At 43.5% G+C, this 17,496-nt stretch overlaps 1 protein-coding gene across 2 annotated transcripts in view; it reads right to left on the reverse strand.

Moving 5' to 3' along the window:
* The window catches only part of NTRK3 (neurotrophic receptor tyrosine kinase 3), a 409,536-nt gene that overhangs the window by 43,680 nt on the left and 348,360 nt on the right, over positions 1-17,496 (reverse strand). For both annotated transcript variants that reach the window (XM_055002827.1, XM_055002826.1), the window contains 3 exons: positions 15,321-15,451; positions 8,716-8,888; positions 2,254-2,497 (listed from right to left, as the gene is read on the reverse strand). In XM_055002827.1, coding sequence (XP_054858802.1) covers positions 2,254-2,497; positions 8,716-8,888; positions 15,321-15,451 — 548 coding nt within the window. The remainder of the gene's footprint in view (positions 1-2,253; positions 2,498-8,715; positions 8,889-15,320; positions 15,452-17,496) is intronic.

A 17,496-nucleotide genomic window follows, 5' to 3' on the forward strand; every position in this document is an offset into this window, starting at 1 on the left:
AAATCAACAGCAGCCCGTATACGGGCTTTCTCTGTGGTGGCCCCCACCCCTATGGAACGGCCTGCCTGAGGAGGTCAGGAGAGCCCCCACCCTCCTGGCTTTCTGCAAACGATGCAAAACTGAATTATTCAAAAAGGCCTCTTTTCTCAGCTAAGAGAGTGGTGTTGTAGGAAAGGGATCCCAGATGTTTCGCTAATGAGTTAGAAACCATAGATTTCACCATTATGTTGCCTTACATATTATCTGTTGCTTTAAATATGTACTCCTATATCCTACCTGTGCTTTATGTGTTCAGTGTATGTCCTAGAATTGATTATGTTCTGTTTCAGCAATTCCTCAACCCTGTACTGGATCCTTGCTAATACTATATCTTTGTAAACTTGTATTCTTTTACCCTATGACATTGTTTATGGAAATGTTCTTGAAACTGTATCCATTTATCTTATGACATTGTTTATGGAAATGTTCTTGGCACTGTACGGAAATGCCTGCCCTTGCCCTTGCCACTGATTGTACTAATCTCATACTATGTAATCCACCTTGAGTCTCAGTGAGAAAGGCGGAATATAAATAAATAAATAAATACCTGCTATCACTTAGACTAGGCCTTAACAGCATTATTTATTTAAGTTTTACCCCATTCTTTCAGTTGTTCGTTTTGAACATGATTGCTCTTGGTTGAGCCAGTGTTGTGTAATGGTTAGAGTGTCAGATTTGGGTGGTTCAAGGTTTGAATTCCCGCTCTGTCATGAGAGCTCGCTAGGTGACCTTGGGCCAGTCACGCACTCTCAGCCTAACCTACCTCACAGAGTTGTTGTGAGGATAAAATGCAGGAGGGGAAGAGAATCATGTAAGCCATGTGGTATCCCCTTGGGAAGAGATGGGGTAGAAATGAAGTAAATAACATTTTATGAACTGTGATTTAGATTGTTCTGTGTTCCTTTTAGACAGCTTATTTATGTGGCTTCTATGCATTTCTTAAGTACTTTATTTTTCAAATGTTCTTATATACAAGAGTAACCATAAAATGAACGCACTACGTTGGGTATACATGTTGAACTATATACAGCAGATCTATTATAATGCCATTAGATGTTATATTTTGCTATATTATTACCCATATTAAATAACATGATGGCACTGTGAATTAAGTTTTGTAGGGCGGTTTACCATTTGTATCTGTGTATTTCTGTCATTGTTTCTATGCATTTTTAATGCTATGCTTTTAATGCTTTGATGCTATTTGTATGCCCCTTTCACTAGATGGTGATTTTCTGTCTGCATTGTTAGGATAGTTTTACTATTGGCAGGATAGATAGTTACTGCACTGCTTTTTTGTTTTATTCTGTCTGAATTTGTTTTAGTTTTTCGTTGTGAGCTATCTCAAGCAGATCTTTAGAGTGGCAACACACGTTTTCCAAATAAATAAATAAATAGCATTGGGGAATTTGAAGCAGAAAGGATGAGAAACTCAAAATCTCTTCTTTAAAAAAGTAGTTTTACTGAGTCCATCTCAGGTTCCCATACTGAGAGCCAAGCTACAAGAGACGCCTTACACAGGTTGGACACTTGTCAGCTTCCCTCAAGTTTTGATGGGAAATGTAGGCGTCCTGGTCTTGCAGCTGTAATGGAGAGCCAAGCTGTAAAACCAGGACGCCTATATTTCCCATCAAAACTTGAGGGAAGCTGACAAGTGTCCAACCCGTGTAAGGCGTCACTTGTAGCTTGGCTCTGAGCTGATTGGTTGTGTTTGTCTTAGTGGGTCTCAATCTGCCTTTTGTGCTGTGGTAAGAATTCAGGACAAAGATGTGTAGGTCTCTCATCAAGAAATCTACTCATATCTCCATGACATGGCACGTCTCTAAAATTTATCGTTTTCACTCCATGGGTGGACCAGTTGTCTACATGTCAATCACTGCTCAGCAGTTAATGTATAACCACTTAAAGAAAAGCAGGAGATAAGACGTGTGTGTGTGTGCGTGTGTGAACAAATAGTTATCAAGAGAAAAGCTGTAAATAGAGAAATATTGGTAACATTTGCTTGATAAGACCTCCTAGTCAAGTATTCAACAGTCTACTGGCTCTATGCATGGAAGCTTCATTTAGCAACCACGGTCGATAACAATAGACCCATCATTCCATGCACCTTCAGTGAGCATAACCAATCTTGAGTGAGCATTGATAGTGAGTGTGCATTTCATCCGTAACAACCTCCCTCAGCACCACCTCCCATGCTCACTGGAGCCACCTTACCCTATAGTAATCAGTGCTGTATACATCTCTGGACATGCCAAAGTCGCCAATCTTCACCAGCAGGTTAGCTCCAACCAAGCAGTTCCTCGTTGCCAGGTCTCTGTGTACAAAATGCTGGGAGGCGAGGTAAACCATTCCTGAGGCGATCTGACTCGCAATGTGAAGCATTTGGGAAAGGCCCAGCTCTCCTTTGGCTTGCCGGGGCTGCCCATCCACAAGGATCATTGCATCTGGTCCATGCGCCCTACGGAAGGAAGAGAACAGAAAGAATTATGTAGCAAACTGCTCCTTTCCCCCTATGGCAGTAAGGTGGTTGGACTGTGTTTCGAGGCCCGCCTCCACAGGTTGTCCCTGCTATGACAAATCAGCATGTCAATTTCCAGCTGTACAAGAAGCAGCTGGTCTTCAATTTTCTAATACATGTAATTTGATCATTCCTCAGCTTTAATTTTTTTTTGTCAGCCACTCCAAGTATCTAAACAGAAAGGATAAAAATTTGATAAGTTTTGATAAAAGGAGGATTTGCTCTACTGTTTATTATAAGTCCCGCATAAGATGATCAGTAATGGTGGGAAAGATTCTTCCTCTCCCCTCAGCTAGCAATTGCTCCCTGCAATCCAAAGTTGGAGATGGACAGAACAGAAGACAGTGTAATCATCAGTCCTTATACTCAAGCCATACTCAGTCTTCATCAGGGTTTTTAAAGAACTCCCTCCTCCCTTTTATTTAATACACAAAGTCAGAGCTTTTTTCCCAGGAAAAGAGGTGGTGGAACTCAGTGGGTTGCCCTTGGAGAAAATGGTCACATGGCTGGTGGCCCCGCCCCCCAATCTCCAGACAGAGGGGAGTTTAGATTGCCCTCCACGCCGCTCAGTGCTGCAGAGGGCAATCTAAACTCCCCTCTGTCTGGAGATCAGGGGGCGGGGCTACCAGCCATGTGACCATTTTCAAGAGGTGCCAGAACTCCATTCCACTGCATTCCAGCTGAAAAAAAGCTCTGCACAAAGTCATTTTTTTTCTGCATCCATGGTAAGTTTCCCAAGAAAGCAGAAACTTTGCCACCCAGGGTGGCCTGGGTACATGGCTTTCTTCTTGCACACGGGGTCAACTGGCTTACTTTTAGCAATAATATAGTAAATATATGTAATTAGGCAACATATATAAGTTCTTCCTCACACCACCCCCAACACCTATATAACTGACTCAGCGAAATCCCCTTCCCCAGTATTGCTCCTAGTTCTTCCTTGCTCCTTCCTCTAGTTTTGCTTATTCATGTGAGCACAGCCCTCGTTAGACAGCAGCTGCTTACCATTCCCTCACAAGTTATAGGATTTTACAGACACATTATTTACATAAACACAAAACTGGCAGCAACAATGCAGAGTTTACACAAACACACACACAAACACCGGCTCTTCAGCTCAGAAAAAACCTGTCCTGCTCCTTGAAGAAGTGTTGACGCTTCTTCCTGACAGACAGTTTCCAATGAGAGTTACCATTTCCACACTGGTTTTTTATCATCCAGGACACCGCAATTTAGAGAGGGTCTTTTTGTATTCCCTGACGGCGCCACCCTCAAGTCTGACACATCTGCGCCACTGGAGAGATTCATGCTGTCGGCATGAGTACGGCTGGAGCTGAAGGAAGGCCGACCTCTATCACACACAATCTGAGGCCCAGTCAATGGTGTAAATCGAAATGACTCCTCTTGCCACGTTGGTCACCTTGACTGTTAAAGTGTTTTCTTTGGGAGGTTCACCGAGGTACAATTTGAAAACAAAACAGCCAATAAGATAAAAAACCTATTTTTTAAAAAAACAGGGTGCTTTTCTGTTGGAAAAATACATTCTTTCTATCTTTTTTTTTTTAAAACACTCAAAAAAAATGGGACCAGGCCATTTGGCTGTGTTCTAAAACTATGCTCCATTCCAAAGATTCTCCATCCTGAAAAGTGTAGACATTATAATTCCTCCTAACTAATGGTCTCCTCGATATTGTAGTCCTCGTTGGCCCAAGAACTGGAGGTCAGTAGGGCTGGCCAAATGTCAATAATTCCATTCCATTCTTGTCTTATAAGGTTTTGTTTGTGTGTGTGTGCGTGTGCGCGCATGCACACACACACACCCGTCAAGTGTTTTATTGTGTTCCAAAGCCTTCTGACAATCCACTGGGAATTTCTGCAGACTTGGTGCTCATATATGATACATGTTGCAGTCTGTACTTCCCAAATGATAATAGGTATCCAAATGAAGACCCAATGTAAACCACTCCATTCTAGTCCAAAACACACTAATGGGAAATGGATGAAAATGATAAGCACTTGAACACATCAAGCTGCCTTCTATCAAGTCAGGAGATTGGTCTATCAAGGTCAGTTTTGTCTGTCCCAGGGCTTTCCAGAGTCTCAGGTAGAGATTGCAAGGATTAAATCTTCGATCTTCTGCAAGCAGATCAGGTACTCTACCACTGAGCTGTGGTTGCTCTCAGTTCTGATCCATTCAGGGGAAACTCAGATCAGATTGTTATTCCTCAGGGAGAAGTGTGAAATTCAGAAGCATCCTTCGATGGCAGTTGCAATGATCCAAAGGCTGGCTATGGTGGGACAATCAGGTTGTGTAGCAGATGAGCTTTCCCCATTTGCCCTGCCCTGTTACTGGTCTTCCATACTCAGGGAACAATGACTTGGGGGGTCATTATTCATCCAGTTTGGGCAGTAAGGGCGTGGTTTAGCTAAAAGCCAAGAATCTTCTGAAAGCACAGCAAACCCTTTTTCACGTTTGGAGAACTCCCCAGATGCAGCAGTTAAGCCAATAATGAAAATTGTCAATAATAATTAAATGACTATATGTAATAATTTTGAGCTCCTGTCACATTCTCTCTCTTCTTACTTTCATTGGATAATGTACATTGTAGAGAAGGGTTACCTATCTATTGCAGAACAGGGCAAGCTTCCTCTATATATGAGAGCCCGTGTAATGTAGTGGTTTGGTAGTCAAGCTAAGATCTGGGAATCCCCACTCTGCCATGGAAGCTCATTGGGTGACCTTGGGCCAGTCATACTCTCTCAGCCAAACCTACCTCACAGGATTGTTGTGAGGATAAAATGGAGGAGAGAAGAATTATGTAAGCCACCTTGGGTCCCCATTGGGAATAATGTGGTATAATACAGTAAATAGACAGACAGGCAGGCAGGCAGGTAGGCAGGCAGGCAGGCAGGCAAAATATATTTATGTGTACATCTGTCCCACAAGTGCTGCCTCATCCAATTCTGCTGATCATATTGCTCAGTTTTTACATATGTTAAGGGCAGTCAAGTTGCAACCAGTTTTCCGGTGACCCCACCAAGGGACTTTCAAGGCAAACGAGAAGCAGAGGTGGTTTGTCACTGCCGTCCTCTGCAGAATCTTCCTTGGTCATCTGGCTCAGATTTGACTACTAAGCAAATGTGTGTAAGGTGCTTGGCTACCTGATATAAACATTATTTGGACATTGAAACTAGGCTGTAATAGGGAAGCAAGGGAAAGGAAACTGAGCCCGAGAAGGGGAAAAAGCAGTAGAAGCCCTGTGTAGAATTGTCATCTTCCATTCTAGCTGATAAAGAAAAAGTTGCATGCAATCAAGGGTAAGTGGGTAAAGGGGCACACAAGGTGTAGCTGTTGGGACCAATTGCTGCTACAGGTACATGGAGAACTTTGTCTCTGGCTTCATTAAAAACATCTTAGTTGACTATGATATTCTTTCATCAGGTGACAGTGTTCATCTTAAAGGCTCCATGCGCCTGGAGCAGCTACGGGTTTCAACACTGAATGTATTTTCAATGACATATTATTTAAATCAACATTTTTTAAAGAAAAAAATACTAATTGGGATACAATATAAAAACAACAGCTCTAAAGAAAACAGCCTACCTTCTTTGTTTTAGAAGAGGCATTCCCACTCCTCTTCCACTCAAGAGGGAATGCTTCTTCTGAAAGGGAATTTCTTTTATCATTATTTTTCAAATCATGGTAAAATAGTTCATTAAGCCCTTCCCAACAAAGAATACACTTCTTATAATTACTTGCATTTGCATCTCAGCAGGCATCACCTTCGAAGAAGCACTGCAGCGCCTCTTCTACTGAAGAGGGAATGCTTCTTCTAAACGGGAACTGCGGCCTAAAGTTCTTATAATAAAAGTGTATATAATTAAAACTCTTACAACTGAGTGTTTTAAATGCTTTTTAAAAATACCTGCTGCCTGTTCAGCCAAAATGCAACTTTTCAATTGATCAAAATTTTCCTTAATCGATTCATCCAACTGATCAATTGACGAGATCCTTCAGGTCTATTTTATACATGTTCAGAAGCTGTGTGCCATCGACAGTTTGGAGTATGGAGTATGATGAACCCAACTATTGCTTTAAATATGTGGTTGGAGAGGCAGGAGGAGAACAGAAAAGTCCCAAGCAGTAGTGAAAGGCTGCTGTCTCTTTGACCTTGGATATGTTGGGGGCAATATGCCAATATTCTTTCGTTAAATCTACTGGAACGAAAGCTCTGGGCTTTTGGCTAGCTTGTCAGAATTACTTGAGAAATGCATTTAATCTCTCCAAGTCGCCCAGGCCCAAATCAAGCTTGGGAACTGAAACAAAGAAGCGACATCAAAGGCTTTAACTCTTCAAATCGCTCTTAATACTTTCACAGCCCAAAGTGTAGCAATTCGGGGGGTTCCAAAGCGTTGGCTTGCCAGTAAGAAGGAAAAGGTGATCTTTTGGACACTTCTCAAGTTATTTCACCCTCTGGAGTCCAACTAAAGTCAACAAAGCCTGCGGAAATGGATTTATTTTTTACGAGTCAAAACTCAACTTCCACAGCAGGGTGAACACCTTGGCCAATGTTGCAGGTCCAACAATGACGTGCAAATGTCTGCATTTGTTAACACAATTATGTGCCCACTTTACAATCACAACAGGGAGGGGAAAGAACCCAAGACCACCAAGGGTACAATTTTCTAAATACTAGGAAATATAAACCAGTCATTACTTTATGAGGTAATTCCATGGCTGTTGGAACTGTTTAAAGCTTGATTTCAGCCTCACCAGAGAATAACATCAAGTGCATTCTCACATTTAATCAGAAATTTAAGGAGAAATAAGATGCCTGCAATTTGCCTGGGAATTTAACCAACCAGGAAATGGCAAATAGTTGAGCTTGTGCTCAGATCAGGAGTCATTGTGATGCTTACACCTAATAAAATCTTCAGTGGACACTAGCATTTCATGATCTTTGGGTTTTCCGCATAATGAAGTGTTAGGATACAAATTGGACTGGAATTGTCTTAAGAATGGTCTTTGATTGTTGATATTTTTTAGTTCCATAACTTGAGTAAGAAGATAGAGCAGTCTAGCCCTGCACACACAAAATATTTTTGCACAAGGAAATGTGCATAAAGGGGGAAGCGGAACTGATCATACTGGCCCCACCCTCTCCTATACATATTCACCCAAATGGAGATTCATGCAGCTGCACGCAACTCGGCTCTATCTTTGGTATCAGGTGCTCCAAATTGTTCCTGATCACTCCCCATCATGGGTAGGGAGCCTCTTTTGGTACAGTTTCTAAATGTGCAGGTGCTGTGTTTACAAGTGGTGAATGCGCCAAGGAGGTAATGCCAGCACAGTTCATGTGGGGAAAGAGCAAGCACTCTTTCCACCATCCATGTGCCTTTGCTCTGTACGAGTATAACCAAATGTTGGGCATATATGGGTCAGAACCACCAAAAAATGAGAATATAGTCCCCATGAAAAACAATCTATTTTTCAATAGATCATTATAATGTTTATCTTAAAGTGCAAAGTGCATAATAAAGTTAATATAGTCATTATGCACCTTGCACTTTGAGATAAAAATTATAATGATATATTCAGGGGTTATTTCGTAGAAAAAGAGCTGGAGGAACTCATTAGCATAACTCATTAGCATATGCCACACCCCTTGCCATCACCAGAAGTGTGTCATTAGCATAACTGATTTGCATATGCCACACCCCTGACAACACCTATCCTGGCTGTCTTGGGCCCAATCCTGGCCATTCAGGACCGAAATTGGGCCCAAAATGGCAAAAAGGGGCTGAAAATGGCTGAAAAGGGGCCCAAAATGGTCAGGATTGGGCCACTGCTGAGTGGGAGAGTGATCCACCACCCGTCAGAGGCCTAATCCGGGCTGTTTCGGCCCCAATCCAGGCTGAAACCGGCCCAAAATGGCTGAGAGTTGGGTGGGCGGGGCCACCTAACATGTCACCTCTTTGGAGAACTGCTGGAACTTCTTTTCTGCACGTTCCCCCTCTAAATGAGCCCTGGATATATTGAAGCATTGACTGTACAATGGGTATGTCAAATGCACAGGGATTCTTAGCAAAGTTCTTCCTGCTCCTACTATCAGCCACTCTTTTCTTGCTGCATTCCAACATAGGTTCAGATTTACCTCAAAAATTTATTCAGGTCCCCGTGCTTCATGTATTCAAAGACCATAATGAGAGGGTCTCCATCCCCGCAGACACCGTAGAACTTTACAATGTGGTCATGCTGCAAGTTGGTGAGCAGTTCCGCTTCTCTCTGGAAATCCTTTCGGGCAGCCAGAGTTGGATCCTTCAAAGCCTGAAGGGGAGCAAATGAAAAGAACACACTCGAAAATGGCAAGTTAGAGGGAGTTGTTTTCTTCTCCAGATCTCTCTACTGAAGACCTGTTTCCTCCGCCTTATATGCCCACATTACCTCTCAATTGCCCTCTACCCCATATCCACCATTTATCTACCAGTAATTTACTCTGGGCCCCGACCCGGATGGCCCAGGCTAGTCTGATCTCTGGAGATCTCGGAAGCTAAGCAGAGTTGGCCTTGGTTAGTACTGAAGGGCACCAAGGAAGTCCAGGGTTGCTACATAGAAGCAGGCAATAACAAACCACCTCTGAACATCTCTTGCCTTGAAAACTCTACGAGATTGCCATAAGTCAGCTGTGACCTGATGGTACCACACATGGACAAGTCACCCTGGTATGCAAAGGTAAGTTGTTAATTGGTAATGCTTTGCCAAACAAGCAAAATAATGTCCCTATTATTCTGCTTTCTTGATTTCCTGAGTACATATGAAAAGATGTTTAAATTTTCTTCACTACTTGACAGGATATTACTCAGTCTAAAGAAACACATTTTACCATTTATTTATATGTTTTTTTAAAAAAACTATTCAATATTTATGGCCTCTTTTTCTCGCAAATGGGGACACACACCAGCTTAAGCATCATTCTCCCCTCCTTTACTTTATCCTCACAACAACAATCCTGTGAGGTAGGTTAGGCTGACAGAAGAGCACCCAGTAAGCTTCCATGGTAGTGTGGAAATTCGAGCTTGGGTCTCCCAGATCCTAGTACAACACTGTAGGCACTAAAACCATGCTGGCTCTGAGACATGATTTCCTCTCATGACACCCAGAATCACGGCTCCGTCTCTTAACCATTGGGCTACACGAGCTCCCTGCTCCAACTAATGTGATGAGCATAAGCAGAAGGAGTCTCTTGGGCCCAGAAATTCAGATATTATATTGGTAAATAAAGAAGTGTAGAGATAAGTATGTTCAGTCCTTTCCAGGGTGCCAAGACAGATGATGCCAAATGACTGACAATTATGAAAACGCTTTTGTGGACACCCTGCTCACAGCATATTGCAGTGAGATTTTGCCCAACTCATTTCTGACAGAGCAGCAAACAATCTACAAAGGCTAATAGCTTCCGCTTATTTCTAGTCCACTCAGGGCCTGCATCCCTTGAACTTAGGGGCAAAAGTCTTCATTTCTCGTTATTACGACTCTTCAGACCCAGCCCGGCCTTTTATTTGAGAAGAGCTGACTTGGCTGCCTTTATTCAAAAGATGAATTTACTTTACTGCAGGTTTGGGGTTTTTTTTTGTGGTGGTGGTGGTAGTTGCTGTTGCTTTCACAGAGAACTTACAAAAGAGGAGAGTGGGTTTTAAAAATCCTGTTTTTCTTCCCTGTTGTTTAGAACACTTACTTGAGAAACTGGGACTGGAATTTGTACCTTTATTGGAAACGGCTTCTCAGACAGACTTTGGGTTTGCTATGATTAGGTAATTTTCCCTATTGCATGCACAGGATTATTACTGGAGAGGATATTTTTTAAAAAAGGAAGCTAAAAGCGTAACACACCCCATTTCCTTGGGAAGACTGGGCTTTGAACAAAAGCTGCAGTGGATTTGAGCGGCAGATTTTGTATCTGAGTTTTAACTTCAAATATTCAGTCAAAAGTCTATGAATATACTGTTCACATCTTGATGAGATTCACAGTAGTTTAGTAGAAAATAAATAATAATTAATAATAATAAGAGCAAGAGTCCAGTAGCACCTATAAGACTAACAAGCGTATGAGCTTTTGTGACTTAAAGCTCACTTCTTCAGATACAGCTAGAATGTGAGTCCATCTGTCCTTATATCTTGGAGAGTAGAGCGATTTCAGATGCCGAATGACAATCTGTAAATGACAATAGCCGGTGAATGACAATAGCAGGTATGATTGGATTAAGTGGGGTATGCAGAAGGTATTGGTGCCTAGGTCTTGATTAGAGATGGGCACAAACCTGAATACGACCCCCCCCCAAAAAAACCACGAACCAGCCCGGTTTGTGGTTCGTGAACCAGTGGTTCATGGAAGCTTCTTTCCACGAACTTCCACAAATTGGTTACTGGTTCGTTTGGGTCGTATTGGTTTCGGAGAGGGGCAGTTTAAATGACCATTTCCCTGAGGAAATGACCATTTAAACTTTTCCTGCTGCTTGCAAGCAGGTCCCTTTAAACTATCAACTGGCAGGTGGCAGGGTGTGTGCGCCAGCTGATAGTTTAAAGGGGCCTGCCACTTGCAAGCAGCAGGGCTCTTTAAATGGTCCAAAAAACCCCAGCCTCAGCCCCCCCTAGCCCCAGCCCCACACTTACCTTGATTCATGCTCCTGCGAGCCCGTGGCCTCCTCCCCCTCATCCTGCAAGGAGCAGCAATGCCATTTTCAGCCTCTTCTGCCACTGCGCAGGCCCGCAGAGGGATGGAGGCAGCTGAGAATGGCCTTGGCAGCCGTTTGAGGGGTGGCAAGGCCGGTTTCGACCTCCTCTGTCCCTCTGCGGGGCTGCAGAGCGGTGGAGGAGGCCCACAGGGCAGTGAAGGAGGCTGAAAACAGCCTTGCTGCCCCTCAAATGGCCACCACACCATCCCTGCAGAGCGGCAAAGGAGGCTGAACACTTCCTTGCCGCCCCTCGTGGGAGGAGAGGAAGGACACCACACACATTAGGGGAAGGTAAGTGTGGGGCTGGGGCTGGGAGGGTGGGCCAGCCCCCTGCCACCTGCCAGCTGATAGTTTGCCACTTGCAAGGCAGGAAAGAGCTGTTTAAACTGTTAAATGCTCTTTTCCCTGGCACTGCTAAGTGGCCGGAAAGGGGCATTTAAACCCCATGAACCACGAACCGGTTCGTAACTGGCCCCAGTTCCATGCCAGTTCGTGGTTCCTGGTTAGTGAAAACCCACGAACCACGAACCTCATGGTTAGGGGTTTTTTTTTTTTGTGCTCATGTCTAGTCTTGATTCAATCCAGGTGGATGCATTGTCCTGAGCTTCGTTAGCAGTTGCAATTCAGCAGTCTCTCTTTCTAATCTCCCTTTGAAATTCCTCTGCAAGATAACCACAGAGGAATCACTCCACTCTCCAAAATATAAGGACAGATGGACTCACATTCTAGCTGTATCTGAAGAAGTGAGCTGTGACTCACGAAAGCTCGTACCCTACCACAAATTTTGTTAGTCTTATAGGTGCTACTGGACTCTCGCTCTTTTCTACTGCTACAGACAGACAAATACAGCTCCCCATCTTGATCTATCCACAGTAGTTTAGTTCATGTATAGTGTCAAATTAGAAGGCCTGAATTCAAATCTCCATGCTGCCATGAAGTTTACTGGGTGGCATTGGGCCAGTCACTTGGGCTTGATCCTAGAACTTTGCATTCCTAGTTTAAGGCAGCACCCACGCATTATCAAATATTGTGCCATTACTGCATGATAGCAATAATAGAAACTTTATTTTTCTGCGTGGACATGTCATACCAGTTACAATTAGGAGACGTGGAAGTGTAGGGCATCAATCTCTCTTTTCAATAGGTAATTACAAGAACCAGAGCCTTTTTGGTTGTGACTCAACTGCTGTGTAATTTCCTGTCTATGGAAAAATTGAATGATCTTCCTTTTGCCACTCAGAAAACAATGCAAACATGCTTTCTGAGGACTGGCTAATGGTGGTTATGGTTATCTTGCTATTAATGTATGTTCATTTACTGAATTGTTTTTTATTAGTTTTCAATATATTCCATTGCATTTGGAAACACTACATGAGCTGCCTTGAGGATCTCCTTGGACCGAATAACGGGACAGAAATTAAATTTTAAAAAACAGTAAATCCTTGACTGTCCCCTAAAGAATCAGATGTGAATAAAGCTAGAATGGAACACAGGAAAACCTTTCAGAAAGGCCTGCTTCAAATTGAATCCATATTATTTGACTTGTCTTCAGAAGTTTGTTTTTATTGAGTTTGACTTTGAATGAAAATCAAGTTACGTCAACTCTCCGTTCTTAGCTGTGGTATGAAGTGCAATTCAGTGGAACTATGTGTGATGGTGGAGATATATATTTTTTGGGGGGTTGCTCTTTATAAACAGGGCAGATTTTATTCTAAAATACCAGAATATCAGTCTTACCTTTCTATCATACACCCATACAATACAATGCATAATTTCCTTCTAATTCTCTTCCCTCAGGGGATCGCCTGACGGGCGATATTTAGATGGATGACAGTACACTGTGCAGATGGCAAACCATTCGTCCTCATCTTTGGGCACTTGATTACTTTTAGGTATTTAATATCTTCATGATGTTGATGTTATGTCTCATGAGGACTATAGCTTTCCTCCTTCCTTCTGCTTTCTTCTACCCTCCTCTCTCCCCTGCTACGGCTGAACCAAAAAAAACTTGCCTCAATTCATTTTTTATGCATCAAAAAGCCTTCTTCTTCCTGCTGATTTCCACTGCAAAGTTGTTCACTGATGTCAATTCTCTTCTTTTGAGGATAACATCTATGGTCCTCAGTGACTTCACTTTGAAATGCTATTGAATTTTATAACCTCGTCATGCAAACTTGCTTAGAGACTTACCGGGTGAGCTTGGACCAGTCAATTCCTCTCAGACTAACCTACTTCACAGGGTTGTTGTGAGGATAAAATAAAAGTGAATTAACCATGTATATGACCTTGAGCTTCTTGGAGGAAGGATGGGATTTTTTAAAAAAAAGACACCAACAAGTAAATAAAAATCCCCATTTAGTTTCTTGAAGCTTTAAGTTTTTACTTGACGCCATTTTTCTTTTTTTCCATGCAATGTCAGTTACATAAGAGATCGTAAACATGTCATGAAGCAGTGGTACTCGCTTCACAGCTTGCGGATCATTCACAATCATCATCCATCAGAAGAGCCTCATGGCTAACGCATGCCTTGTGCACCCACCCATCAAACATCTTCATCCAAAGATTTTAAAAATAACCATTAATGTTAATATAAATAAAACCCAGGGGGGAAATCAAAGTAACAAAACTAAATTCTTCTAAATTATTTGTTGATGCATAGCAAACCCCCAGAAACCAAAATCAGAAGAACCATAGGCAGTGTGTGAAAGAGCTGCACATGGATCAAGCCATGGAGCGAGTACTACTGTCAAAAAAAGGTAAAGGAGCAAGCACTGAGTCATTACTAACCCATGGGGGCACATCACATCACGTTTTCTTGGCAGACATTTTGTTATGGGGTGGTTTGCCATTGCCTTCTCCAGTCAGCGACACTTTACCCCCAGGAAACTGAGTACTCATTTTATTGACCTCAGAAGGATGGAAGGCTGAGTCAACCTTGAGCCGGCTACCTGAACCAGCTTCCACCGGGATTGAACTCAGGTCGTGAGCAGAGCTTGGGCTGCAGTACTGCAGCTTACCACTCTGTGCCACGGGGCTCTAGTCACTGTCATAAAACAAACCCACAAAGGGAACAGCAACAATGGATAAGGTTCACTCTGAAAATGAACAGAAATGAATGAGACCATATGCATGCACTTTGTTTCTTCTTGTTCATTTTCCTTTCGTGAAACATGGTGGGCTGTGGTGACCCACATGTTTTTTGTTATTTTAAGGAATGGCCTGATGCTACAAATAACCTGATTGATGTCATTGATGCTCATAAACAAAACCATGTGTCTCGCCGCATCCCATTGTATTAAACAAAGGGTTGGATCAAGTGCAAAATTTCCACTTGCGCTAGAGCTCTTGCGCAAGCGGAAACAGAAGAAAAAGACACTGGTAGCACTTGCACTGAGCCAAATTCGTTGTATCCCCCCACTTGCATGTCTGCTTATGCAAGAACTTATGCAACCAATTTCAGGGCACTATAATCCAGGGCAGGGGGAAGGCACAGAGCACTAGGTGTTGCAGAAGATCTTGCACCAGTGGAACGGCACTAATTCTGCTTATGTTTCTGCTTGTCCATCGCTGGATCCAAGTCGATGATCACAAGAGCAAACAAAACTGATAGCAGCCTCCTATTCAGGTTGACTGTCAAGTAGACATGGGCACAAATGGGGAAAAAATTCCGAACACCCTGTTCGTTGCCATCCACGAACAACGAACAACGAACATGTTCCCTTAACGAACATGTTCGGTGTTCGTGTTTGTAGCCCTTTAAAGATCCTTTTAAACTATTAGCTGGCAGGTGGCAGGGGGGGATTCCCCCTTGCCACCTGCCAGCTGATAGTTTAAAGGGCCCTTTCCTGCCATGTGCAAGGGGCAGGGCCCTTTAAACACCCCCCAGCCCCCACCCTTATTCAGGTTGACTCTCAAGTACATCCCACTGTATGCAATAGATCTTATTCCCAGGCAAGCATGCACAGACTTTTCTTCTTCCTGGAATTATCGGACTTGGCTGCTCCGCACGGACGCTCTTGGCACTTACCTTGACAGCCACCAGCATCTTGTCCTTGGTGGGACTGAGGTTGTAGCACTCTGCCAGGAACACCTTCCCAAAAGCACCTTCACCCAGTTCCCTCTTCAGAATGATGTCTCTTCTCTTAATGTACTGTACATCTGCAGGTGGCAGGGTGTAGGAGGGGAGGGGAAGCACAAATGAGTGCCAAGGAGAACAAATAATTTCATTTCCGTCACACAACAGGTGCTCATTAATTTTCATTTACTAAAAAAAAAAGTGGCTCACCTTTTCCCCCCATTGTCTTTGCAGGGTTTATTCATCACAGGGAAGCAGAGGCTTTGCGAGCTACCTGTCAAGCATTTCTCAATATTGTGGACATCCCACCAGGTTAAGATGTCCCTGCCTGCCTTCATGAGTTTTACGTTTTATAATCACTTCACTGAGTGCAGAGCTGACGTGTCGGATCACAGCTGCGGAGCCTGGGTTCAAAGCCCTACTTTGCCAAGGCGTTCTGTCAGTGGCCTTGGATCAGCGACTATCAGCCTCACAGGGTTTGTTTATTTATTAATTTTATTTATACCCCGCCTTTCTCTCCAATCGGGACTTGAGGTGGCTTACATCCTCTCCTCCATTTTATCCTCACAACAACCCTGTGAGGTAGATGAGGCTGAGACTACGTGCTTGGCCCAAGGTCCTCCAGCAAGCTTTTATGGCAGAATCAGGATTCAAACCTGGGTCTCCCAGATTCTAGTCCAACACTCTCACCGTGACACCAGACTAGCTTTTAATGGATGTTATAAAGCTAAACGGGAGGGGCAATTACAGCGGCAGCTAGACTTAGAGGAGTGATTCAGGCACTTCTTGGCAAGATTTCCTCCTTTGGCTGGAGGAAAACTTCAGAATTTGCTGAGCAGAGTCCTGGATACAATCCACTGCTTATACAGAATGGTGTGCACACTGATTTTTTTAAAATCAAGCTTGATGTGTAACTGCAGTGATACTGATGGTTGTTGGGGGTTTTCCGGGCTGTATTGCCATGGTCTTGGCATTGTAGTTCCTGACGTTTCGCCAGCAGCTGTGGCTGGCATCTTCAGAGGTGTAGCACCAAAAGACAGAGATCTCTCAGTGTCACAGTGTGGAAAAGATGTAGGTCATTTGTATCTACTCAGGAGGGGTGGGGTTGAGCTGAGTCATTCTGTAAGAGTTTCCCAGGGTGTGGAATGCTAATGGCGGGAGGCTTCACTGTATCCTGAGGAGGTTCTTTTGCATATGGATTGGTGCTTGATGTGCTAATCTTCTCTGCAGGGCTATTGTTGGGTGTGGAGTGTTTTGTTGGCCTGGTGTTTTTCAGAACTGGAGCCCATGCTCTGTTCATTCTTAAGGTTTCTTCTTTCCTGTTGTCAACAGCCACAGCTGCTGGCGAAACGTCAGGAACTACAATGCCAAGTCCACGGCAATACAGCCCGGAAAACCCCCAACAACCATCGTTCTCCGGCCGTGAAAGCCTTCGACAATGCAGTGATACTCTTTGTGTGTGCTGTTTTACTGATGCACATAAGCTGACCCTGCATAAAAAGAACATCTTTGGATGCAGTCACATCAATGCAGTCATGAAACAAAGAAGGGACAAATGTTGTAAACCACTTTGGGTCAGTTCTTCAGTGGAACAGGCTTCCTCGGGAGGTGGTTAGATCTTCTTCCTTGGAAGTATTTAAGAAGAGGCTAGATAGTCACCTGACAGCAATGGTGATTCTATGACTCAGTATAAATGTACACAGATTGGGAGGTGGAGGGCAGGAACGGTTGAGCCGATGTTAGGCTCTCATGGCCCTTTCTTATATGCCCAGGGTAATGCTGATCACCACTTTAGGGTCAGGAAGGGATTTTTCTCTGGCCAGATTGGCCAGGGATCCTGGAAGATTTTTGCCTTCCTATGGGCTTACAGCAGGGGTCACTGGGAGAGTTGGGGACGGGAAGTAGCTGTGAATTTCCTGCATTACGCAGCGGGTTGGACTAGATGACCCTTAGCATCCTTTCCATGCCTATGTTTCTTTATAATAAATGTATGCTGTCAAGACTTCCATGACTGAAGCATGGTGAGATATCACTGTAATAAATGAACAACTATGCGATGCCTGCCCCCCTCATTATTGGACCTCATTAAAAAAAGAGAAAAAAAACACAAGCAAATTACCCCCCTGGG

The sequence above is a fragment of the Eublepharis macularius genome, chromosome 18, assembly GCF_028583425.1.
Source record: "Eublepharis macularius isolate TG4126 chromosome 18, MPM_Emac_v1.0, whole genome shotgun sequence".
Lineage (NCBI taxonomy): Eukaryota > Metazoa > Chordata > Lepidosauria > Squamata > Eublepharidae > Eublepharis > Eublepharis macularius.